Raw genomic sequence first — 26254 nt, 5'->3', positions numbered from 1 at the left:
TTTAACGAAATAAAGGTGGAAACCGTGCTTGCAGTGATTTTTTTTTTTTTCAAACGCTACTCCTTAACGAGAACCCCATGCGTATACCAGCGTCACCTTTTGCTACTGCTTCTGTCCCTGAATCGTCTGAACCCTAAACCCTTGTACCGACCACTCAATTGGATTTTGGGAAAAAATTAGGGTTTGGTTCACTCGATTTTGCATCGCCGCCGGTCCACTCCACAACCTTCCCCCTTCCTTCCGGTCTCGCCACCGACACACTGCCAACGGAGCCAAAGAATCTTGCGCGTCGCCTTGCCACTGACGGACGGAACCAATCACATTTCGTAGCCAATAAAACCAGAACGACGTTGTCTAGCCCTTGATTGCGGACAAGGATCTTTCACTCTATCTAGGTTCGCTTTTCCTTTCTCAAATTCATCGATTAATTCCACTGTAAAAATGTAATTTCAGAGGAGACAAAAGTGTTTCAACAATCAAAACGCATCCGGCATGCTATTTACATACATTGGATTTACCCCATCTGGGTCATAGGATTGAATTCCTCTTTGGTCGTCTTCATCCTATTAACTCTTCATCTTATTAACTATGTAATACCCATCCATTAAAGTCTTAAAACTAACAATATCAGGTTTTACACCATCTTTCACCATCACACACATTTTTGGCTTCTTTCTCCCTTCTTCTTTACCTAGTGCATCAATGAATATATTATAGGGATGGACATCAATGAATATATTATAGGGATGGACATTTGGCCTGATGTTATTTGATACTATTTCATTTAGGAATCCAATTGCATGCTTCTTGTTGGAGTACATTAATATTGACCTTATTTTGTTAGGTGTTGAACCTTGTTTGGTTGGAATAATAAAGTTTTATTTAATTTTATCAGTGTCCCTTGCCTTTTTACTGTCCAAAAAGTGATATCGTGACTGTAAACAAATAAACTTAGACCCAAAACCTAAGAAAAATCCTGAAAAGAAAAAACTGAAGAAATGGCGGGCCAGCCCGCCTTGTGGCTGGATGGCTCATGAATTACAGTTTGTTTGACTGTGGCAGGCCAGTTGCAGGGGCACCAAAAGAGGCCAGGGTGGCTCATTTTGCCACCCTTAGTTAAGGGTACGTCGTCCGTTTCCCAAAGAACTCAAACCATGCATTTGAACCCAACCCCCACAAATTTCTTTTACCACCTTCTATTAGTCACAGGGACTTTCTGAAATGAATAGGAAGTAGTGAAGAAATTTGTGTGATGTAGAAAGAAACACTCCAAAGAAATGTGCAAGGCCGATTCCGATTGAAGTACATCTTTATGTACCAGTACTAATCTCTGACTCCTTTTTTCTATTCTGGGAAACACATACTCTAAAATGTAAATTTCTAAAGTAAAAGTGTCCCTTCCAATTGTTGTGCTCACATTGAAGCCTAACCTAACTGCTGCAGGCACCCTTCAGTGAGGCACCTCCTCCACGAGCAAACCCTCCTATCATCAGCTCTGTGCAAGCCACCTCTGAACGCATGCACTAACCTCGATTCAGAATGAAGCTCGACGTGGATGTGTTAAGATATCTATCCAAAGATGATTTTAGGGTTCTCACCGCTGTTGAATTGGGCATGAGGAATGTGCGTTTCTCTCTCTTCACCTCTTACACCATTTCAATGCTTTTAGTTCCAATTTAATTATCATTTGTTTTAAATATTTGTGGTCAAATTAACGAAATTCTCCCTTGGCTGCAGCATGAAATTGTGCCCACGGAACTCATAGACCGAATTGCACGTCTCAAGTACCTCTCAATATTCCTCTGCATTCACTCCCATTACAATGTTTTATTTTCATTTTTGTTACTAAGTTTGATGTTAATGTTTGTAGGCATGGAGGCACGTACAAGGTTTTGAAGAATCTTCTCAAGCACAAGTTGTTGCATCATGACTCTTCTAAATGTTTGTTCCTTCTAATCTCTATTATTATTTGCCTTAAAAAAGAACAATCTGTTCATATTAGTCTAGGTATATTGAATTTCTTTTGAATGGCTGTAACAGCAGAAAAATTATTGTTTAGAATAGCTAATGATTGTGAATAACAGTATTAAGTTCATACTGGGTCACAATTGGTAAATACATACAAATAACAGTATGAAGTCCATACAAAAACAATTGGTAAATATCCAATTGTGCAGCATAATAACTGGAAACAAGAAACATCATTCCATTCCTCCATCTGTGTCATGATTCATATTCCACAAACCTTTGGTAAGAATTTGTAAGAATTTAGAGAGAAGACAAACAGATTAACAGAGGAAGAGAATATTCAGAACTAGGAACGAACCTGCAAATGCATCTCCTTTTTCTTTATCCCTCATAGTCCTTCAAATATTAATTTCGTTTGTGGATTTGTGTACTTTTGCACACTACTCCAGAATGACACGTGTCCAATTGTTGTTATTAGCTTTGGCTTCATTGTTATATGATGCATGCTACATGTTACATTGACCTTCTAATTTGTGAGCATAATTGATTTTAGATGATGGATTCCGCCTTACCTATCTTGGCTATGATTTTCTTGCCATTAAAACTATGGTGAACAAAGGAGTGTTTGTTGCTGTTGGTCGCCAGATTGGTGTTGGAAAGGAATCTGGTATTTTAGTTAATATTCTTCTAATTTGGTGCTCTTCATTCAATCACATTTCATTCATTTTTGCTAATTACGGGCATTTGTGCTCTGCTAGATATATTTGAGGTTGCCCGCGAAGATGGAACTGTTTTGGCCATGAAGTTGCATAGACTTGGTAGAGTCTCTTTTAGAGCTGTCAAATCTAAGCGTGACTACTTGAGACATCGAAGTAGTTATAATTGGCTCTATTTGTCTCGCCTTGCTGCCCTTAAAGAATTTGCTTTTATGAAGGTTTTACCTTCCTCCCTCTGTCTATCAAGTTGCAGTATACTTGAATTATTTTATTTTTTGTTTGATTCTCTAGTCACTTACGCATGGTTTGCTTGAGCAGGCTTTAGAAACCCATGGCTTTCCTGTTCCAAATGCTGTAGAACACAATAGACATTGTGTAGTCATGTCACTTGTTCAGGGTTATCCTCTGTAGGTGTCCTTCATTACTTGTGCTACTTTTAAAGTTTTTTTCTTTCGTTTGTTTTTATTTAGCTGGTTTTCTTGTTTCTAGTCTTTCTTTCACCCTTTTTTCTGGTTTTTGGTTAACAATTGCTTGCTTTGTGTATTTGTTTTTTCAAATGCAGTGTACAGGTGAAGCAGTTACAGAATCCAGAGACAGTTTTTGAGACAATTATCGGTCTAGTTGTTCGGTTGGCTGAACATGGCCTTATTCATTGTGATTTCAATGAATTCAATATCATGGTATGCTTTGACTTGTCTGCATAAGGACCAAAAAGGATTCTCATTTTTATTTCATTAAATGTAAGACGGTTGGTTTTCAAATCTAGTTTACACTTGGAGTTCCATTTATTGTAGATTGGCGATGATGAAAAAATTACCATGATTGACTTTCCACAAATGGTATCCGTGTCACACCGTAATGCACAGATGTAAGTGTCTGCTTGTATGTCTTTCTCATAATTTTCTTTTGACTTGTTATAACAGTTCCTAGCTATCTTGTCACTTTGCTAATTTTTGTTTTGTTATTTGGTAATGTAGTTTACAAAATTTGGGGGTCATTTCGCATTCTACTCACTTAATAAGAATTTAATTGGGTAATATACAGTTTTCAAATAAAACATTTCTTTCCTATAGTTCAATCTGCTTCGTCCCTGAAAGACTCTTTTTTTTGTAATTTATTCTTGTATTGAATCATTTATGCAAATACATGTCTTTAAATCTAAAGTATTTTTTCAACAGGTTAAACCTTATTAATATGATTTTTAGATTTCTTTTTTCATTTTTTCCAATTTATGAATTAGAATATGGTAATAGAACTTTTCTACTTCTAATTTTTTTTTGGTATAATCTTATAGATTTATCTTAGATTTTTTCTATCATTTGAAAGTTGTGTGGGGATATTAATTTTAAAATCAGTACTCATTGTGAATAAAATTTTGAAAATTTTCAAATAGTAAAAAAATGCTGTCATATTAAGGGAAAAGCAGAGTATATTTTATTCTTGCTTACTATATATTATTTATCCTTGTTTCAGGTACTTTGACCGTGATGTTGAATGCATCTTTAAGTTTTTCAGGAAAAGGTAGGTGGTTATTTTGGAATAATGTATTTCTCAACAATAGAGTCACTTTTGCATATTATTTTTAATATTTTGGTGTCTTTATAATTTAAAATTGTTATAATAAGTATTAAATCCAAGTAGGAAGTAGTTATATTGGAAACTACTACCTGCTGTACCTATGGGTTATACCTAGTTTTGTACCCAGGTCTCTAGTTCAGACTTCTGATATTTGATCTTCCCTCTTCTCATTGTATCATAATTCTATCATTATAGATATGAGATCATAAGATGAATTGTTATAATAAGTATTAAATCTAAGTAGGAAGTAGTTGTGTTGGAAATCACTACCTTCTGTACCTATGGGTTATACCTAGTTTTGTACCCAGGTTTCTAGTTCAGACTTCTGATATTTGATCTTCTCTCTTCTCATTGTATCATAATTCTATCATTATAGATATGAGATCATAAAATGGGTCTTTTCAAGCCCTAAAATGGTGTTAGAAGAAAATATAAATGTAGAAAAGATATTCTCATATCAATTGCCCAAACTGCAGGCTTAACTTCAGTTAAGTAGCAAGTAATTACGGATGTCTGTCATTACAAGTTAGCATAACTTATTAGAAAGTGCATTTAGTACAAATTATCAAGGACATGGTCAGAGGATTTGGACTCTTGATTCTTACACTATGTTTGGAAGGGATGAAAGTTAGAGAAAATAAATAAAGAGGAAAAAACACAAACTATGATGCTTTTTCCTGTTTGGTTGGAGAGAAAGTGAAAGGAAAATGAGAAGAGCAGCTGATTTCTAAAAATAAAAATTTGAACTTTACTTTCTTTCTGCTTTCCCTCAAATTTATATTTCAAAAATTTCTCTCTTCCCTCTCTTTCTTAACCAAACACCGGATAGTTTCTATCCTTTTGTCTTTCATTCTCTCATCCTTTCATCAAATAAAGATATTCCTCGAAGGTCATTTCCTTCATGTTGGAATTTGTTTTGCATTTATGCTGTTGGATTTTTTCTGTCTAACTTACGTCTATATATAACCTATATCCAACCTGTAGCTTTTACTATGAACTATACTGTCGTGAAAATATATTATGTGATTTCTTTTTCCTGTATTTTTTAGTATAATTTATTTGAATATTTTTCATTTGTTTTATGGTATCTTATACATATTTCGTTTTCATGTCCTATTTTACTGCATGGCTGATAGATCTTTGGTTTCTGAACTTGTTGAAAGGTTTTTATATCTAGTATTTGGTTGCTAAATCAGTTATCTTCATATTGTTCCCTATTCTTTGTTTCAGGTTTAATCTTTCTTTTGAAGAAAGCTTAGATGATATTGATGGTTCAGATGAGGGGACAGATGAAGTTGGAAAACCCTGTTTTTCTGCAATAGAAAGAAGTGCTGGTTTTCTAGATAGGGAACTTGCTGCCAGTGGCTTTACTAGAAAAGACGAAGAAGATATTCAAAGGGTATAGTGGTTTTCTAGTTCTTTGTGGGAGGGGGAAGAAGATGGAGATTACTTTTAGAAAGGCAACATAACTTTGCATTTTATATTTTTCACGTATTTTGGCTTAGCTGCTAACAACCAGCGTCTGTTAAGCATGATTTTGTTATCATACATGGGGATTAAAATTGCCTATTTTTGGTTATAGTGCGTAGATTGGTAAGCTTTCATTTTTGTATTTGGTTCAGCCTCAAAGGTAATCAAATATCTATATGTGCAGTTCATTGAAGTCGAGGCAGAGAGTGATGCAAATTCAGATTCTGAAGAGGTTGATGTAGTAGAAGATCTGAATGTAGCAGACACTATTGACGGTGATTCTTCAGACTTGTTGGAACAGGTAATGTCATAAAAGGGATGCAAACCTGTAGGGGAGATTTATGGTGAGAAATTGAGCTATGAATTGAGGGGAATTGAGAAAGTTGTATCCCAATAAAGAATGGACTTAATACAAAGAACACTATAAGTAACAACATAGAAACTAAGAGCTGAGATGTTTTCTTGATAATGAGCAAATAGATAGCTGATAACTCATTGCAATTAAAAACCATAATATAGCTATAGAGGTGAAGACGAACATTTATAATTTATGCTGATGGAAGATTATTGATATTTGTTTAGCAGGATTCGTACTAAAGAGCTTACTAACAATGCCAAAGTTTCTTTCTGTGCTTGAGATGCTTGAGCTTGAAATTTTTCATTGTTCGAAATATTAAATATAGTATCTTCTGTGATATAATAAGTGAACTGTGATATGTAAATTTGAATATCCAAAATTTGGTTTTTGGTTTTTTTAGTTTGTCCATTGACTAGCGGCATACATACTCTGCCATGGTTTTTTCAGCTTAGTTCATTAGTTGTGCGAGTTAAATTATGCATGCTGATTGAAGAATTGTTTTTGTTTTAACCAGAACGAGGGATACGAGAGTCAGGGGAGAGAGGAGAGTTGTGAAGCACGTGAACGCAGTGGATCTGAAAAGGAAGATGCAAGTGATAATGTAAGCAATGCTTTATTCTCTTTATCGGTGGTTATCTCAATTCTATGTTTGTACTGATTTCTTTTCCTCTTCATAATATTCAATTCAAAGAATTTCTAGTTTTAAACGTTGATCCCTGATGAATATTTTGGGAAATAGCGTGGATTATGCATATCCTCTTCTAGACTTCTAGTGCATTTCTTCTCTTCTCTTGATGTTACTTGTGTGGTATTCTAATCTGGATTTTTCTCAACCAAAGGCTCATTTTATTATTGTAAATTTGCTAGTGACGTAATGTTCAACATTATTTCCTTGTATTGTCTCCTTCCTTGTTTTATATTATTCTAGTTTATATAGAAAGCTTGCTATTCGGCCTTTGCATGAAAGCCTCAATGGTGGTAATTTTGATTCACAGGAGGAAAACAATGAAGAAGCAATGGAAAATGAAGCTGAACTTGTTAAGAGCTTGAATAAGCAAAGACGACGCGCCATAGCATCAGCTCGCAAGGGGCAGAAGACTGCTGGAGCCAGAAATTCCTATAAAGATAAAGGTGGTAGGTCATCTCACAGTTCTAAAATCCAGAAACAGTTGAACAGCTGGTGACATATGGTTCACCTTATGGGGTGAACTTAAAGAAGGAAATATTAAGTTTTGGTAGGCTATTGTAGACGACCGTTGTCTGTTCAAGCTTCCAACAAAAGTTCAGACATTGGAAAGCAACTGGGTTATGCTCGACCCCTCCTCTGGAGGTTATTCATATTATGGTGTTATATTTATTTCGAATTAAAATTTTGCCATTCTCTATTGGAAAATTGTCACATTAGCATATATTTTTTTGTTGAACTTAGAAAGCAGCAATGTATTATTCTCTGCTGCTGATTCAAAGCCTGATGAATTCGACAGGAGATTGCAAGATGCATAGCCAAAATTTATACAATTTGATAGTACCAGATGACAAAAAAATCAATTTTAAGCATCATATATGTTCCAAACACATCAAATTTGTGGTAAATAAATCAATTCAGCCAAAATCAACACATTCACTATAAATACCATATAGAAAATCCCAAATCTTATAACACAGTAATACCCTAAAGCATATTAATTTCATAAAATTGAAGACCATATACCCCAGTTCAATAGTCCACTAAAATATCAAACATTTAAAAACTAGTGACTTAGCTTGCCCCACCTCAAACGCTACTCGTGAGCTCTTCTACACTTCTTTACAACTTTCACTAATTACATATCACATCAATGATTTGGGACATGGTTTGACTCACCAACACGTAGGATTCCATCCTAACAGTAAGGAACAACATGCATTTTAGAAAAAGTCCAGAAAATATAAAACACAGATTCGATTCTAGAAAGAGGATAGCAAAGAAACTTACTGTATTCAGTGTTTTATTGGAAAAACTTTCTGCGGTGATTTCAACTATATATAGGTCCTAAGATAAGAATGGAGGAGGTATGAGTGAGATATCAAGAAAGAGAAGATTGAAATTTTAGAGAGAAATCTAAAAGGTTCTGTTTTTGTTTTTAGGAAAAAAAAAGGGGTTTCACAATATTCAGTTAGACAAAAGTATATGCAAATTCAATAACTTTTTAGCCTAACAAAATAGTTAAACTATTTTTTATTCCTTTTCAATTATACATTACAATAAATAAGTTAAATTAGATTAATATGCATAAATTAGACGGAAAGCAAAAGTATAACCATTCACCATAACTTTTCAGTCTAGTTTTTACCATGAATCTCAATTTTAAAAGTGGTAAGCCTTACATTGTGGATGTGGAACATACAAAAGTAGAAATAAGAAACAATTATTTTCCTCTTTTTGCACATTATTTTTCTTTAAGAAGTGGACTAAGTTAATTCAATCCCACAAAACTATTTTGAAAGATAAAATTTATATCTGCTTATATACTATAAATTGATTTTATCTCTAATTGAGGTGAGACTTCCAACAATTTTTCACAGACTAATTAATTTACTATCAATTTCTTTTTCTTTTCTTTTTTTCTAATTTTTACTTTTTCTTATTATTTCTTATCCTAACTAAAGGCTGTGTGTGAAGGGTGATATTTGAAGAGTTTAGGAAAGCCATAAAGTGAGTTCATTAAAGACTCCGTGACATGGTAACTGGAACAAAGCAATATTGGTGGGTGTGACAGTTAGACATGCTCTCTTCTACGTCTAGTTTAAACAATATTATATTACAATTCAAAACATTAGTCTATAGATAAGAAAGTTGTTAAGGCAATATAGATATAAATATAAATATGGTATATAATAGTTTGTTTTCTATATTCTTGTTTTTGTTTAGATTACAATATAAATTTAAGGAAGTAGAAAAAATGAATTTAAAGAAAGAAAAAGAGTGGAAGGTAGAGTTATAAAAAAATTGTATACTTTTTCTATAAAATTATTTATTAATTTTTATGTTATTTTCTTTATTTCTTCAGCTAGATATAGACCAAACGTGAGTTTATGATAAGAATTTATGAGAAGAGTTTTATATTTATGTTATTGCTATTGTAATAGTGTATAACATGGTAATTCAAGATTTAAATAATAGCACATATAGAAAATAATTACAAACTAAAAGTGGTCTTAAAAAATTAGGTTAATTATTTTATTAATAAATTCAAACTCATGAATAAAATTATTTGTTAATTAAATTTTATTTTATAAAGATTATTATCTCTCTCAAATTTATTTTCTTTTTCTTCATTTGATTTCTTTCTAAAATTTTTATGATTCTATATGTTGTTTGATGATCGGAATATGTCATAAGAGTCTTAAAATGTTATAATTATATCCAATCAGTTTTTTAAATGGAGTAAGTTCATTATTTGTCATTTTTCTGATCTTTTGAGAAATTTGTTGCATATGGAGTGTTTTGAGCTTGCAAGGAACATTTAGGCTTTGTTCACTTGAATGAATTTGGAGGAGAGTGATTGAATGAATTTGAGAGAATTTAAAGGTAATTTTTTTGTTGTTTATTTGAGTGGATTTGGAAGTATAGTTTGTGAATTAGTGTTGTATAGGAAAAAATTTACTTTCAAAATCCACTCTCACTTACCTCCAAATTCACTCAAATAAACAACAAAAAATTATCCTTAAATTCTCTCAAGTTCATTCAATCACTTTCCCCAAATCCATTTAAGTGAACAAAATATTAATGGTTCACTCAAAATGAATTTTTATTCGATTAGGATCATTAAAGAGTGATTAGATCTTTAATTTGTGTACATATACTACTTTTTGTGTGTGAATAAGTGTTTCTAAAAATAGTTGAGTGTTATTTTGGTGACTCATATATATTATATATATATTATAAGTTATAATTAAATTTAATAACTAATTTTGATTCCATTTTGTACATAAACAACATTACTCCATTTCAAAAGAATTAAAACTCAGTCGAATTAAAGTTTTAAATATAGGAATTGAAGATACAATCACTGACATGATCAAATGGTGCTCATGTTAATATATACATTGACACATAACAGGACACAGCTCTGACGCGACACGACATGACCTGATACATGAAAAAAAACCTTAAAAAAATATTATAAATTGATATGTGACATTATATAAATTGAATGAAAAAAATTAAATTGAATCAACTTAACACAAAATGATATTTAACTAAAAGAAAGAAAAAATAAACAAAGACTCGGAAATTTTGGTACAATCTAACTATTTTGAGAATTATTAATTTGATTAGCTTTATCCAACAAAACGGCTCTTAAAGCTATGAAAATAAATAAAGGATTATATGTAAAGTGAAAAAGTAATTGTATAATTCATAAATACTAAAGCTTAAGTATCTTTCCTTTATTAAAATAATCAAGACATCATTTAACTTTTAATAATTTTTACATTTTATTCCTTTATTGTAAAATATTTCTTAAGCGAATTTATTGATCATTATAATTATGTTTATAACGGTGAATTTCACATGGTTTGCAAAGTTATAACTTAAGTTTTTATAGAGTTATTTTCCATTAGAAAAAAAAAGGCAATAACACTTTGATGAATCAAAATTTAAAATGGACAATTAAATTTGAATAAGACTAATTTAACTCTAAAATAAACATGAATAAATGTTTTCAAACATATCCTAAGAAGAAACACTGTTGTTTTCACACAATACGTATAAAATGATAAACAAATATAAGAGTGCTTCACCCTGCACCTCTAAGTGTTTCATCTGTACCTCCAAATTTTTTTAAAATACCTACATTATCCATCATTAATACCCATAATTAAGAGGATTTAATATTTTAAAAGAAAAAATTAAAAGTGGTCAAAGATTCTGTCAGAGATATTATTTCCACTTTCTCTCTCTCATCTCATTCTCAATCTTCCATTTCATTTCTATACCACACAGCAGGACCCAACACCAGGCCCCTCTCCTCTGCGTTTCCTCTTTCTAGTAGCACCTAGCACACTGCTTTTCCTTCAAATCGGAAGCTTTCCAGTAGCACCCAGCACACTACTTTTCTTTCAAATCGGAAGTTTTCTAGTAGCACCCAGCAGTTTCCTCTTCCATTGTCGCACACACACAGGTTGTCCATTATTGCAGACAGAGGTCGTCCATTCTCGCACAGAGGTTGTCCGTTGGTCGTTCCGTTGGTCGTCACGCGAAGGCCAGAGAGATAGAGGAGCTCATCCAGCACCGGCCAATTCAGAGAAATACCCACCCACAGTCCCTTTGAGCACCCAATGAAGGTTGTTTCGTGTTGATTTTTATGCTGATAGAAATCGGTTATGGAGATCCGATGAATGCTAAATCGGTTATAGAGATCCGACTGAGTCCCTGTCTAACTCTCCAACCCAATTTTATGTTGTTTTTTTTTTATTTTGTTTATATTATGTTTTAATTTAATATTCGGTTTTTATTTTGTTGCGTTTTGGTTGAATTATTTGAAATGTTATTATTTTAGATGTTTTGTTATAATAATTATTAACTTTGTTTTAATTTTTTTAAATGTTATGTTATAATTATTTTAAATTTTCTGTTTTAATTTTTAAATTTATTGTTATATTTGAAATAATTATTTATTGATATAAAGAAATAATTTTATTCCTTTTAATAAAATAATTTTAATTATTTAAATTTTCCGTTTTAATTTTTTAAATTTTTTGTTCTAATTATTTTATATTTTGTGTTATAATTATTTTAAATATTTTTTATAATAATTTTCAAATTTCTGTTTTTTTTTAAATTTTTAATTTATAATTATTTGATTTTTATTTGAATAAAATTTTTATAATTGAATGAATTATTTATTTATATAAAGATTCGAATTAATTTTTTTTATTTTTAATTAAATAAATTTAAATATTTTAATTTATCTGTTTTATTTATTTTATATTATTTTTTTGAATTATTTTATATTTTCTGTTTTAATTACTTTAAATATTCTGTTATAATAACTTCAAAATTCGTGTTTTAATTTTTTTAATTGTTCTGTTCTAATTATTTTAAACTTTCTGTTATAATTTTTGAATTTATAGTTATTTGATTTTTATTTTAATAAATTTGTTTTAATTGAATTAATTTTTTATTTATATCAAGATTTGAATTAATTTTTTTTATAGTTAAAAGATTTGTTGTTATTTTTTTTGTGAAATATTAGATTTTTACTTTTTGTAATTATTTGCAATATTTATAATTTTGTTAGAGATTTAAGTTATTTTGTTTGTAATAATATATTATTTAATTTTATAATGAATTAGTTAAATTGATTTTATTTGAAATAAATTGTTTTGAATAATTTAATATTTTTTAGTAGTGAATTTTTTTAATTATTATAATATTATTGTTAATAAAGAAATTTAGAATAGACATGGCTCGTACTCGAGGAGGTTCCTCTTCACATCGCGGAGAGAGTTCGTCACAGGGTGAGAGGCGGAGACCTACAACTTCTGCTCGTAGAAGACGTGGAGCAGTTGAGTCTGATATTCATGTTGAGGACCAAGGAGATGTGAGGTTTCACGAGGATGCAGTTGAGGATCATGAGGATGTTGCTGAAGGTGGATTTCCTGGAGGTCCATTAAACACTTCAGTATTGACACATTACATTCACCATGTTGCTTATGCGATATGGCAGGGTCGGGTAAGTGAAAAACTTTAATTTTAATGAATATTGTTTAGTTGAAATAATTTTATCGCTAAATATTATTGTTTAGGAACGGGAGGAGATCAAGTTGATCTCCCATGGGAAGAAGTTAAACAGATTAGGATCCTGCCACGAGGGCATTAGAGACATCATTAATGGTTATGGTCTGATGTCTTTGGTGGGCATGTCATATGACTATGTTGATAGGGGTCTACTGTTGGCATTTGTAGAGAGATTTCATTTCGAGACTACTAGTTTCCATCTCCCCGTGGGTGAGATGACTTTGACTTTAGATGATGTGTCATCGTTGCTGCACCTCCCAGTTTTAGGGCAGTTATGTCATCTAAAGGAAGTAGATTTTGAAGACAGTAGATGCGCCATTGTGGAGCTTTTAGGCGTGGATGGCGGGAGAGCTGGTGCTGAGTTAACTGCAGCTCACGGTGTGAAAGTCAGATTGAGCTGGCTTCGAGACATCTATGCTGAGCATTGTGAATAGCAGCTGTGGGAGTACGCTGCCCGGGCATACTTGTTGCATCTAGTTGGATGCAATATATTTGCTGATAAGACTGCAACATCCATTCACGTGTCTTATCTTTTTCTCTTTAGAGATGTACACACATGTGGCCGATATTCTTGTAAAATAACATTAAATTTTATATATGCATGATATTTAATGTTTGTTTTCATTACATTTTTTAACTAAAACAACATTACATAAAACAACATTACATCATGAATTCGCTAAGTCAACATAGGAGGTAGTAACACCCATCAATTCTGAAAATGCTTGCATCCTATTTGTATACGAATATGACCACATTCGCACCTCTGGATAACAATTAGTTGAGCATATCACATCTGTCATAGGCAAAGGATAACCATCTTGTAGTTGAACCTGTAAATTCCCTATTAGTAAAAAAATCTTATCGTGTTGCAATTAAACATAATAATAATAATGTTACTTGTACGAAATGATTGCCGTTAACATGTTCTATACATACTAAGTGATGTTGTCTTACATCAGAAGGCGGTCTGATACGTAGTGGGAATATTGTATAGTTCTGACTATGTGAAAGACAAACTAGGATGATATTATAACGATTAACAATTGCATACCCAATGTCTGGTATAGTCATCCACTTGGTTGCATTAGCCTATAAGGAATAAAACAAATTGTTATGATAAAACTAATAAAACAAATAATAAATACATTGTGAAGTATATGAACGCGTACCGCTGACTGTGGGTCCACCATCAAAAACCTCCTGAGCTGTTCTAGTCTATCATAGCCTCCCACTAGTGTCGCATATTCATCACGACACTGACTCAGTTCTTTACAAAGATCATTTCGTATAATGGGCCAAAAATCTTCCCCGAGCCCTAATGACATAGCAATGCATCTATAACCACAGTGACCATCAGCAACGACATCAACAATATTGAGAATGTATGGTTGACAAATAGGATGAAATTGGTTTATCATAGGTACTCTCCTTCGTTGCCTAGGTTTATCCTTTAGTTGAAATTTGTTTTTTGCAGATGAAGATTCAATTGTTGACTGAAATGTGTCTACATGCTCAAAATATGAGGGATCACGCTTTGTAGACCTCTTTGTTCTCTGAAGTTTTTTCTTTTGTGCACCCTTCGTCTTAACTTTATGCAATGGAGGTATCATAAATGTCATTGCAGGACAAACAATGTCAAGTAACTTTTGTTTAATTGTCACTTTACCTCCAATCTCAACCTCCTTAAATTTTTCTTCAACCATAGTCAACTCATGTTGTATGGATAACTCTGGCTGTGATTCATTCGATACAATATCTGAAATAGACAATCTTGTCCACATCACATGAAATTCACCCAAAGGAATCATACCAGGGCCATAACGTGCTAATTCACAGGCACAGGGGACACCGTACGTCCGTCTAAGTAAGCATCCACATCTTCCCGTATCGAGACCTACAAGATTCACTCGTTCTAATTCTTTAGCTATTAGTCCTAAAGCATATCTAGATACTCGTCCAACAAGTTTTTTGTATTTTATGCCTTTATAAGCTTCACTCATGAGATGCAGACTAATTTCGAACGACGCTTTGATCTTATTATGTTGCAACACAATTACATTATGAATGACATCCCAACAAGAACAAAGATCTCCCATACTGTTTCCCAATACTTTCTTTAAGTTCCAATGAGCAGACTCAACCCTAACAAAAATAAATCAACAATATTATCAAATATTCAAATACAATGTAAACTAATATAACATTAAAACATACCTGTTCGTTGTTGTATTCCCTAAATGCATAACTTTGTTTGTCCATGCCTTCACAAAGTAAGTATTGTATGGAATAATCCAAGTATTATTCACATATTCAAATAATAAAGGGCATGAACGACAGGTGTATTCAAAGTGATTTACACAGTCCCCAAACATAGATTCATCTCCACAATCCATGACTGATGAATCAATATTTTCTTCACTTCACTTAGTTTATTGTACTAGAATTAATCGGGGAATGGTGCTTAATTGTCCACTATTTTCCCATTTTTCTTGATTGTGCTTAATTTGATCGGAAATTCTTATTTTAATTAATTTGAATTATCTGAGACTAATTATGTGCATTATTACTTGTAGGAAAATTGTGGATAATATTTTGGGACTTTAAAGAGAAATTTCTGATAAATTATATTTTAAACTAAATTGAGAAACAAAGTGAAATTCAATTTCTTGCTATGCACACGTATAGGGACTTCATTCATTGGAAAAGAGGAGCGGGGCCCATGGACAAAATAAATGTGGAGTAGCTTTGAAGAAAGCAAAAATGGAATGGTCATGGGTGATTCACGTGAAGAGGAAGTTGCCACTTAGTGATATTGGTGTATGGTGTTTTGGTTTAGTGTGCAATTAAGGAATAAATCATAGAATGGTGATGCATTTTAACGTGAAGCACATGGATTCAAGGGTTGCTACCACGTCTTTCATACTCCAAGGTTCTTCCTTTAAATTATTTTAAAATGATTATTCTTTGATTTCAATCTGTTGAGCTGGAAGAAAATAAAAGCACACGGCCCATGCACATTTGGGAAGCATCCAACAGCGTGGAGAGTGGCTGAACGTGTGAGGGGAAGTGTCATGGCTGAATGGAGAAAGAAAGAGGCAGCGTCCACCAAAAGAAGAGCAAGGACTCCAGCAGTAGCAGGTCCAGCACACACGGTTGAAGCTCAACGGTCCAGCCTTTGAGAAGAAGCACCACGACCAGCAGATGGTAACACACGGTCCAGCAGAGGCAGCATCACATCACGATCCACTGCCAACAGCAGCCTTCACAAAGCAAGAGGAGAGAGCTGGACAGCAGCGGAGCATCCAGCGTGAGAGAATGAAAGCTCACGGTCCAAGAAGAAGGTGTTGTCACGTTGAGCAGAGGCAGCAGCGGTGATGGATTGTGGATGAAGGAGAAGCAAGCTGCTGAACTGCAAAAAGCACAAGCTGCATTGATTTACTTTGAGAAACAGGTTGCATGGTAAAGAAGTGTTGTCTCGGCTGGAAAGAAGAAGGCACACGGAGAATGGATGGGAGTGCACGTTCTTTCAATTGCTTTGGAGATGCAAGCGGTGCACATGTGGATATTCAATTAGTTTTACTGGGAGAAATGGAACACGAGCAGAGCACGGACATTGATGCTAGATGGAGAACACCACGACCCAGAATGGATGCATCCAGCAAGCACAACAGAGGAAGCACAAGCGGATAGCAGCTTGGAGTGTGGGCACCACCGTCCAAGGAATTTGGCAACATTGGAAGAGGGAAGCAGAAAAAACACACGGACAGCACAAACGGAGGGCCCACCTTTTGTTTACTTTTTGGCACATTTAATTGAAGAAAGACAAGATGCTAAGGAGACAATGGAACGGAAAAGCTGGCTGAAATTCGGCTGGAATAAAGGAGGGGTACATAGTATGTCCAGAGCATTGGTAATAAAAGGGCATCAGCAGCAGATTTAGTAGGCAGTTAGAATTTTAGGAAGACAACCACGGGTGTTTTGTTTTCTGCAGCTCATTTTTCCTCCTCCCCTTGGGGAGGTTTGGAATTTGTTTAATTTTATAGTTTCTATGTATTGGATTTTAATTTAAGTTAATGGTAGTTTCCATTGTGTTTTAATTTTAATCGTCAGAATTTCGTTTTCAAATTACATTTACAAAAACTTTATTCAGTTGTTTCTCAGCTTTATTTTTACAGTCGGTTAATTTTACTGCTTTCAGTATTTAATTTTCTCGCATACAAACCATTCACAAAACCCCTCCCTTTTCGTGACTGATCTGAGACTGAACCACTAAAATTGGTCCTTGAGAGACGACCTAGGAGTCACTTCCTAGTTATACTGCATAATTTCGTGCACATCAAATTTGACGGGTCGCGACGCCCGCACCAATGACGTTCTCCCATTCTTCCATTATGACATCCCATGCTTCCTTAGAATCAAGTAACATTTTGCACTTCGCTAGTACATTTTTTGAAATATGGAAGCGACATAACAACTGATATGACTGAGGAAAGACATTGCCGATGGAATTCATCAAAGACAAGTCTCTATCGCTGACAATGACTTGTGGACCAGTATCAGATGTCAAAAATAAACCTCTAAGCTTTTGAAGAGCCCAAGTGAAATTATTTTGACGCTCACTTGATAAGAATGCAAATGCGACTGAGTAGGTTAACCCAGTAGATGTCATACCAATAATCTCTAACAATGGCAACCGATATTTATTTGTTTTGTAAGTTGAATCCATTAACAAAACAACATTAAATGCATTCAATAACTTGATTGCATCAGGATGTGTCCAAAAGAGGTCACTAACAACTTCAGAATCCTCTGCACATCTACTCCAATGTATGTAGTTATCCCGATCCAACATCATCATCAATTGTTGCAACTCAGTTCTCGACCCTCTCAATGAGCGTTTATATGTATACCTTGCTGTGTACACTTGTTTTATTGTAGTTACATTATGCTCATTATTTTGTTTCAGAGTCAACAAAATATTTGCTGGTGTTACTTGGGTTTTAGTCATATCAACAAGTATTGCTTGTTCAGTAGGATTTAACCTACCAGCATAAGGATGCCCCACTAAAGTTTTTGCTAAATCGTGGTTATGGTATCCACATATCACTTGTAATACCCACCCATAGCCATTACCAGATGGTTTGCCCCTTAACTGGAAATGACACTCACATTTTTGGGTGCCATATGCACTAGGTTGGTCGGGTTTGTATTTTCTATATTTTCCGCCTCTTTCACATCCTAGCAACACAAACGTCTTCCTCCCAGGTTGACCGGTAGCTTTATCGGATCTTATAGTCACCACAACAAATCCTAGATCATTTGCAATCCCTTTTACCCATTCAATTAAGTTTTCACGAGAAGAAAAAATTTCATTTGTTGTGAAATTATTCGTCAGATCTTCCTCAGCAACCTCATTTATAAATGATGAAAATCCTGATTGCATGGTACGATTTATTTCAGAATCCATCCCATAATGATATTCGTCCATTTAAATTATAATCACCTATAAAAAATAAAAAAATAATACAATAAATTTATAATTTATAATTATATTATAAAATAAAAACTAATACAATAATTATACAATTATAAATTTATGAACAATATAATCTAACTTAAATCAAACACCAAGTTAAATAAACATAAAACTATATAAAAAATTATTAAAAATTAAATATTTAAAATGCATTTTTTATATTAACAACAAATAATAATTATAAAAATAAAGTTAACTAGTTTTATTCAATTTTTATATAAAATAAACCTACTTAAATAATATTCATAAAACAACATGGAAAATTATGAAAAAATTACATATTATCTAATTATATTATAAATTCATAAAAATTATACATATACTTAAATATAATTATAGAATAATAAAATAATATATAAAATATTTACAAATTATATAAATAAATGAATGGCTGTCAAATATCTTAGGAATTTTTTAAATAAATGTTAATCCTTGCTTGTAATAATTGAGTATTCAAATAGGTAACTCAGTTTTTTTCCATGAAAAATGTTTGTTCAGCTGAATACCAAGCACTGTTACTCAATAAGATAGGCGAAAAATTTTCATTCTCGGATATGGAAATCCCATATATATATATATAATTGAATTTCCATATGCAATAGGTAACTGAGAGTTTTATTCTAAATTACTTTTATTAATTTTAATAAATTTAGAAAACAAAATTATATCAATTAAAAAATATATAATTTCATTATAGACTAATACAAAATCATAAATAATTTTAAAATTAATAAAATAAGTAAAACAATAACATAATTAAAATTTTATGTATAACATTAAACATGTATCGGATATTGATATCCGAATTTTCACTATCGGATCTCCAAGTCCGATTCCTATGCATTTCGTTATTCTCAATTTGTTTCAAAATCATATGTAAAAATAAAAATTAATTTAAATATTAAAAATAAATAAACTAAATAAGGTAAACAACATACATAATATTTAATATAATAAGTTAAATATTATAATCTAAGTTCAGTATCGGATATGTATATCCGAAATTTCATACAATCGAATTTCCACATCTGATGCGCATCAATCGGATTTCCACATCCGATCAACATCATCGGCTATCCGTAGTCGATCAACATCATCGGCTACCCGCAGTCCATGAGTTCATATCGTTTCATTTTCGGTAGCATGCAAACATATTAACGAAACTAAATTACATCTCCATCAATAACAATCCAACCATGAAATCTATCTATGCGCACAGATTAAAAATAAATACTAACCTCTTTCTACACAAAAACACAAAGAAGAATGAGGTAATCCGAAACTACACCAACACTAAGAGTCAAGCTGCCAATACACCACTCCAAACTGCACACTCGGAACAATACTTCTCTTTAGATAATACTCAATCACTCTCAAGAAAAAAAATATTATCAAAGTCCAGGGAAGAGTTGTGAAAGAGCCGTATGGTTTCTTTATAAAAAAAATGGGATGCAAGAGGTGTATGGGTGATGGGGTGCAGGAATGAAGGGTCCAAGGAGTGCATGGGTGAAGGGGTACAGAGGAGCAGAATGCATGTTTCTTAATTGGTGGAAAATAGAGGTGGAGTCAATGGTAGTACGAAAATTTTCAATAATCAAAAGATTAAACTTTTAAGCCATTTATTAATTAAGGGCATTTTAGGAAATTGGAGGTGCAGGATGAAACATTCCAAATATAAATATGTCAATATATAGAAAATAAATTACTTGATTGAATTGTGCGCGTAAATATAATATAAATAGATAGTTACAAAAAAAGACAAGAAAAAAGAGAGGAATGAACAATGGAGACTAAAAGTAAGAATGAATAAAGGCAAGTGTAGTAGATTAATGATGGAAGAAGAAATGAAATAATGGATAAAATTAAGAAAGTAGAAAAGAGGAAGGGATGGGTTGATAAATAGATGAATGAGATAGCCATCCAAAATATGAATACTTCAAAGACACATGACATGTATAGAGAGACAAGTAACTCCTAGCCCAATAAAAGACATGACATTACATGTTTTTGTTTTCTTGTAAAAATTGAAGGTTTTATAATAAGGAAAGTTGTGTATTTGTGAGGTTGTGTGCTAATAAATGTTTCTTCGCTCTTCTTCAAAACGGATATTTTTATACTAATAAGAATTTTATCGACCTAAATGATCTTCTTTGTCAATCCCTTGAATCTAAGACCAATAACAAAAGAAAACTCAAAACTTTATAATATTGTTTCTTGGTTCATGAAAATGAAAGTTGAAAATTCACTAATAAATATTTATTAAGATTAGAATCAATGTAAAAGATAACGAAATCACTACATTGAAAAGATAAAAAGTAAATTAAGGATGAAAAATCTTAAATTATGAAAGTTTGATTGTGATCCTAAGAAAAAAATCTGTGTAAATAAAGAAAAAAACACCATAATAAACAAATAACTAACATTAAATTCTCGTGCTTAAAAGGATTTTCTAAACTCTTAGCTCAAACAGTAATTAATTATAAACCTCTAAATAATGTATAGATCACATATCCCTTACAATATAAAATGTGATTAATAGATTACAGCAAATTTTTATGTTTTAAAAATTTGATTTGAAGTTTGGATATTATGAAATCAAGCTATAAAAAATATATGAATATAGTTATGTTTGAACATTATGAATGGAACACTGTGTCAATGAAATTAAAAAATATCCCTTAGAATTTCAAATATAATGAACAATATTTTAAATTCCTTCTCAAAATTCGTCCTAGTCTATATTTGGACGACGTGTTAATATTTTCTAAATCAATATCAAAATACATTAAATATTTAGGAATATTTAAAAATGTTATAATACAAAATGTTATGCAAAAAAGAATTCTGAATTTCATTTAACCCTATTCTTTCTTACGTGTATAAAAAATCAAAAGCATAAATATAATAATTATATTAAAATAATATAGTTAGAGTTAATTTAAAAATAATTTTAGAAATATTTAATAAAAATATAAATTTTAATAAAAGTATGAATATAATATTTATATAAAAATTAAATTTAGTCTCAATAGAAAAATAGATAAAATTGTTCCATTAAAGAAATTAAATTGAATTAAAATAACAAATAAAGACTAGATTGAATATAAGACAGTGACACGTGATACTAACACATTACACATGACATTACTACTACGATGTGACACAATGCTGACTTGACATATGAATTGTAAAATATGTGAAAATAAGGGTTTTAAAAATAAAATAGTTTTGAGACTTTAAGTTTTTGTTTGGAAATTAGTGTTCTTGAGTGTATATTTTTGTTAGAACATAAATGTTATGTTATTTCTTTATTTTTATATTTTTGCTTAGGGGCAAAATGGTCTTTTACCTTTATTTAATTGGTGTAGAAATTAATTAAGGGGTGGTTTGGTGTTTTAGAAACCCTAGAAACTCTAAATCAAAGAGAGAAAACAGAGGAAGATAGGAGATTGGCGTTTTGGGAGAAGAAGAGAGAGAGCGATTGGAAACTCTTAGTGTAAAGAAAGATTGGTGGTGTTTTGGGATTGTAGATAAAGCCTTATGATTGGCGAAGGTATGAGGATTTTAACTTTGTTTGTTTAAGGTTGTATGTTATATGTGTTCTTGATTATCTTGATTGGTAATCCTTATTTTAATACATGTTTATATGATTATGATTATCGGTGGTTATTGTTGGATATTAGTTTGTGTATGAATGAGTATATGGTTTATGAAATATTTGTGATGAGTTTTTCCAATGAATATATTATGTGTGTTTTGTTGGGTTATCCCAACAAAGGGTTTGATGCTTGACGGTTTCCATGCAAATATATGTTGTAGGTGTTGGGTTATTGGACTCCTTTCCTATGTGGAGAATAACCTAAATAATATGGACCATTGTGTATCACTTTGTTTTAGTGGATATGGGTCAGATTAATAGGACACATTAGAGTCATTTGAAGAGAGGAAAAAGCCAAGTGAGAGAGAAAGGAAGAGAAGAAGTCATTCCCACATAACATAAAATCTACACTGGTGTTTTCGTCATTGTGAAGTCGTTCACCGTTGGATCGGCCTGAGTTTTGAACAGTGGATTCCAGACGTATGGTTCTTCATTCTGACCGTTGAGATCATCAATCAGATGTCTATTTTGGAGAATTTTCATCTTCTTGGTTCTCATTTGTAAGCATTATGCTTAGTTTGGTTGATTGAAAACCCGCTTTGGTGTTTTTATTGGAGATTCTTTTGCACCCTATTATTGGGGGTATAACATGTCAATGATGGGATTTTGATGATTCAAGTGATGTATTATATGTGTTTGAGTATGCTTACATGGGTATGTGATGCTTGAATGCATGTATGTATGTTGGAATGCTTGAATCATGCTCAAGATGTGTTTCGATTCGACAATAATAGATTATCATAAGTTACAATCGATTATCTGTACATTGGTTTGAGTGTGGTTTCGGGAATAATCGATTATTTGGGATGATAATCAATTATCCCTTCCTGCGTGATGTTTCTGGGTAAATTTCATTGAGATAATCGATTATCTTAAGTGATAATTGATTGTCACAATGCATTTTAGTGAAAAATGGCGAATTTGATGAAGAATGGACGCGAACCAAGCCTGAGGAGTTGTGGAACATGATGATAATCAGAGATTGAGGTTAATGGTTATGTTTAGGGTTTGTTTGACTTGTGGTTGAGAGTAGAACATGAGTGAGTATTGGGATGTACCTGAGTATGTGATTGATAAGCATGAGTGTGAAAGATAAGTCTACTAGTTGTATCTCGTAAATCCTGGTTTTATCTGCAGATAGGTGCTTCATTTTGCCTTGTATGCATTGGAAGGAGATGATTTGTAGGGAAGACTACAGGTAGGTTATAGGAGCGACTATAGTTGATGAGGTAGGGTGCATGAGTGAGATGGACTTTTCTCACTATAGTATTATGTTATGATGATGCTCATGGTGTTGTTCATGACTAGAATAGTTGTGATTGTGGTCTATCTATGATGATGATCATGGTACTTGAGATGCTCCAAGTTATGTTATATTGATAGTGGTGTTACTATAATGATTATAGTAAGTAGTTAGCATGGATGCTAATGAATGGATAGACCAAGGGTTTATGTGTGAGATATTAGTGATGACATCAAGGGTTAGAGATCAAGGATCGATGATCGAAGTTCATGGGTTAGGGATCGAGGATCTTCAGTATGATTAAATTGTTTATGTTAGAGGATTATGAATCCTATTGTTATTACTACTATGTATGAGGTGTTTGATTATGGTTGATATAATCAGAAGGTATGTATCTTGTTGTGTGTTTGATTATGATTGGTATAATTAGAAGATATGTATCTTGTTGTGTGTTTGATTATGATTGATATAATCAGTATGTATGTATCTTGTTATGATTGTTTTATCGGTAGCTTACCCATGCATGTTTGTGTTTATGTGTTTGTGAATGAAATTATCGATGATGATCGTATAATGTGCTATACGTGAGCAAATAATGTTAGAGATGCTCTAGAGGGATGATTGACTAGAGAAGACGAGGAATAACCTTGAATTCATTTAAAGCTATTTTGTTTTACAAGTTAAGACAATATAATTGAAGTATTTCTTTAATTATTTTATTACTCGAAATAATGTAATTAAAAATTTTTTTTTTTAATACGTTTCTATAATAAATTTTAAATTTTATCGATTTTTAATAAGGCATTACATCTCATAAATAGAATGTTACATGAATAATATTTTAAAATTAAAAAAATAAAAATCACAAGCTAACATGTGACCTATTTATTCACATGTCATTCTATTTAAACATGGTTAAAAAATTTCTTAAATTAATAAAATATAAGATTTTATTAAACAAAATATATTAGGATTACATTAAACAAAACTCAACAAAAAAAAATATACTAAATTAGTAATTAAGTCTTAAAAAATATAAATGTAAAGTAACATTTATAATTTTTAAATTTAATATTTGAAATAATTCAAAAAAATATTTTTCTTTGTTAACTTATTTATAAATTTAATTCCTAAATAAAAAAAGTTAATTTTCGCATAAATTTTAAATGAAAATTATTAATATATTTTACATATTTTAACTTAATTTGTCTATTCATTCTTGGTGTCATACATTATGCAAGTGTCACTACATATTTCAAATTTATGCTTTTTACTAGAAAAATTAATTTAAAACAAATGTTTAAAAAATTTAATTTAAATTTAAAAATTATAAATATCACTTTACATTACATTTTTAATATTTTAAAAATTAAAAATGTCACTTTACATTATATTTTTAATATTTTAAAAATTATATTTAAAATACATATTTTTAAAATTTAAATGAAAAAATAAAATTAATTTCAATATTTTAGTGGAGTGATTTGATTTATAAATTTTAAAAATTTATTTTAATATATATATATATATATTAAGTTGTAAATAGACTTAATTACTAGATCCATTAGACGATATTATTCCATTTAAAAAAAAAAAGTAGAACTCAATTGGATGAAAATTTTAAATATAGAAACTGAAAATATAAAACATTTATATGGTCAAATGCTACTCGAAATAACATATAATACTGACACAACACGAATCTGACCTGATACATAAAAAACTTAAAAAACAAAAAAATATTATAAATTAATACGTGACATTGTATAAATTTAATGAAAAAAATTAAATTGAATTAACTTAACAAAATTATATTTAACTAAAAGAAAAAGAAAGAAAAACAAAGGCTCGGAAATTTTGGTACAGTCTAACTATTTTGAGAATTATTAATTTGATTAGCTTTATCCAACAAAACGGCTCTTAAAGCTATGAAAATAAATAAAGGATTATATGTAAAGTGAAAAAAGTAATTGTATAATTCATAAATACTAAAGCTTAAGTATCTTTCCTTTATTAAAATAATCAAGACATCATTTAACTTTTAATAATTTTTACATTTTATTCTTTTATTGTAAAATATTTCTTAAGCGAATTTATTGATCATTATAATTATATTTATAACGGTGAATTTCACATGGTTTGCAAAGTTATAACTTAAAAGTTTTTATAGAGTTATTTTCATTAGAAAAAATACAATAACACTTTGATGAATCAAAATTTAAAATGGACAATTAAATTTGAATAAAACGAATTTAACTCTAAAATAAACATGAATAAATGTTGTCAAACATATCCTAACAACAAACTGTTGTTTTCACACAATACGTATAAAATAATAAACAAATATGTCAATAAATAGAAAATAAATTACTTGATTGAATTGTGCGGGTAAAAATAATATAATTAGTTTATTTCAAAATATTATTTATTTTTCAAAAAAATTATTATTTTTAGTTATTTTTAGAGCTAAGGTATATAACTAATTATACATTAAAAAATCTAAAAAACATGAAGTCCAGCTAATATTTTTCTTTTACAAAATTTAAACTTAAATAAGATTTTGTATGTACATTTTCTTACAGTATATTTTGTACTTAACATTTTCTTACATTCACACTGCTACAATTAATTTATTTTAATTTCTAAACTTTCTAACTTTTTTTTTTCTTGTTTTAAATTCTTCATCTACCTACCTTTGCAAAATCACAATTCTGGCAAACTTTTTTTTACACAAAAAGAATATTAAAAAATGGAAAGTGGGGATCACAGGAAGACTACTGGTGGATTCTAAATCTTTGTCAGAAACTGTTAATTGCAGAAACAAGAAAACTTTATCTCATTTATTAACGTGAATTTAATATAAATTTATAGATTTAATCATATGAATCACTATTTTCATATTTAACATGTGAGTTATTTAAATGCTCTTTCTCTCTTTTA

General features: G+C 31.1%; 4 protein-coding genes across 8 annotated transcripts; 2 read left to right on the top strand and 2 right to left on the bottom strand.

The window, feature by feature from the left end:
* Positions 1–7499, top strand: LOC108318734 (serine/threonine-protein kinase rio2). Of its 5 annotated transcripts, none has more exons than XM_017556435.2 (16): positions 1–395; positions 1063–1122; positions 1230–1314; positions 1444–1623; positions 1738–1784; positions 1871–1941; positions 2522–2635; positions 2727–2902; positions 3003–3091; positions 3247–3364; positions 3479–3552; positions 4158–4205; positions 5493–5661; positions 5917–6033; positions 6605–6691; positions 7086–7499. In XM_017556435.2, the coding sequence occupies exons 4-16, from the start codon at positions 1540–1542 to the stop codon at positions 7272–7274; spliced, it is 1383 nt and encodes a 460-aa protein (XP_017411924.1). In that variant the 5' UTR covers positions 1–395; positions 1063–1122; positions 1230–1314; positions 1444–1539; the 3' UTR covers positions 7275–7499. The 5 variants fall into 5 exon arrangements, with proteins under 5 accessions (XP_017411924.1, XP_052732621.1, XP_052732620.1 ...); XM_052876661.1 differs by having other exon boundaries at positions 1230–1320; XM_052876660.1 differs by lacking the exon at positions 1230–1314.
* Positions 7500–12461: 4962 nt separating this feature from the next.
* Positions 12462–13427, top strand: LOC128196365 (protein MAIN-LIKE 1-like). The gene is made up of 2 exons (XM_052877063.1): positions 12462–12809; positions 12883–13427. Exons 1-2 carry the CDS (start codon positions 12540–12542, stop codon positions 13306–13308), a joined length of 696 nt encoding a protein of 231 aa, XP_052733023.1. The 5' UTR covers positions 12462–12539; the 3' UTR covers positions 13309–13427.
* Positions 13428–13542: 115 nt separating this feature from the next.
* Positions 13543–15270, bottom strand: LOC108330232 (uncharacterized). The gene is made up of 4 exons (XM_017564730.2): positions 15092–15270; positions 14047–15019; positions 13832–13966; positions 13543–13707 (listed from the first exon to the last, which is right to left on the bottom strand). Exons 1-4 carry the CDS (start codon positions 15268–15270, stop codon positions 13543–13545), a joined length of 1452 nt encoding a protein of 483 aa, XP_017420219.2.
* A 1943-nt stretch (positions 15271–17213) lies between these two features.
* Positions 17214–18365, bottom strand: LOC128196198 (protein FAR1-RELATED SEQUENCE 5-like). Its single transcript, XM_052876431.1, has one exon. It carries the CDS (start codon positions 18363–18365, stop codon positions 17214–17216), a length of 1152 nt encoding a protein of 383 aa, XP_052732391.1.
* Between the last annotated feature and the right edge of the window lie 7889 nt (positions 18366–26254).

The sequence above is a fragment of the Vigna angularis genome, chromosome 4 (genome assembly GCF_016808095.1).
Source record: "Vigna angularis cultivar LongXiaoDou No.4 chromosome 4, ASM1680809v1, whole genome shotgun sequence".
Taxonomy (NCBI): Eukaryota; Viridiplantae; Streptophyta; class Magnoliopsida; order Fabales; family Fabaceae; genus Vigna; species Vigna angularis.
This window is presented reverse-complemented; position numbering and strand designations above follow the sequence as displayed.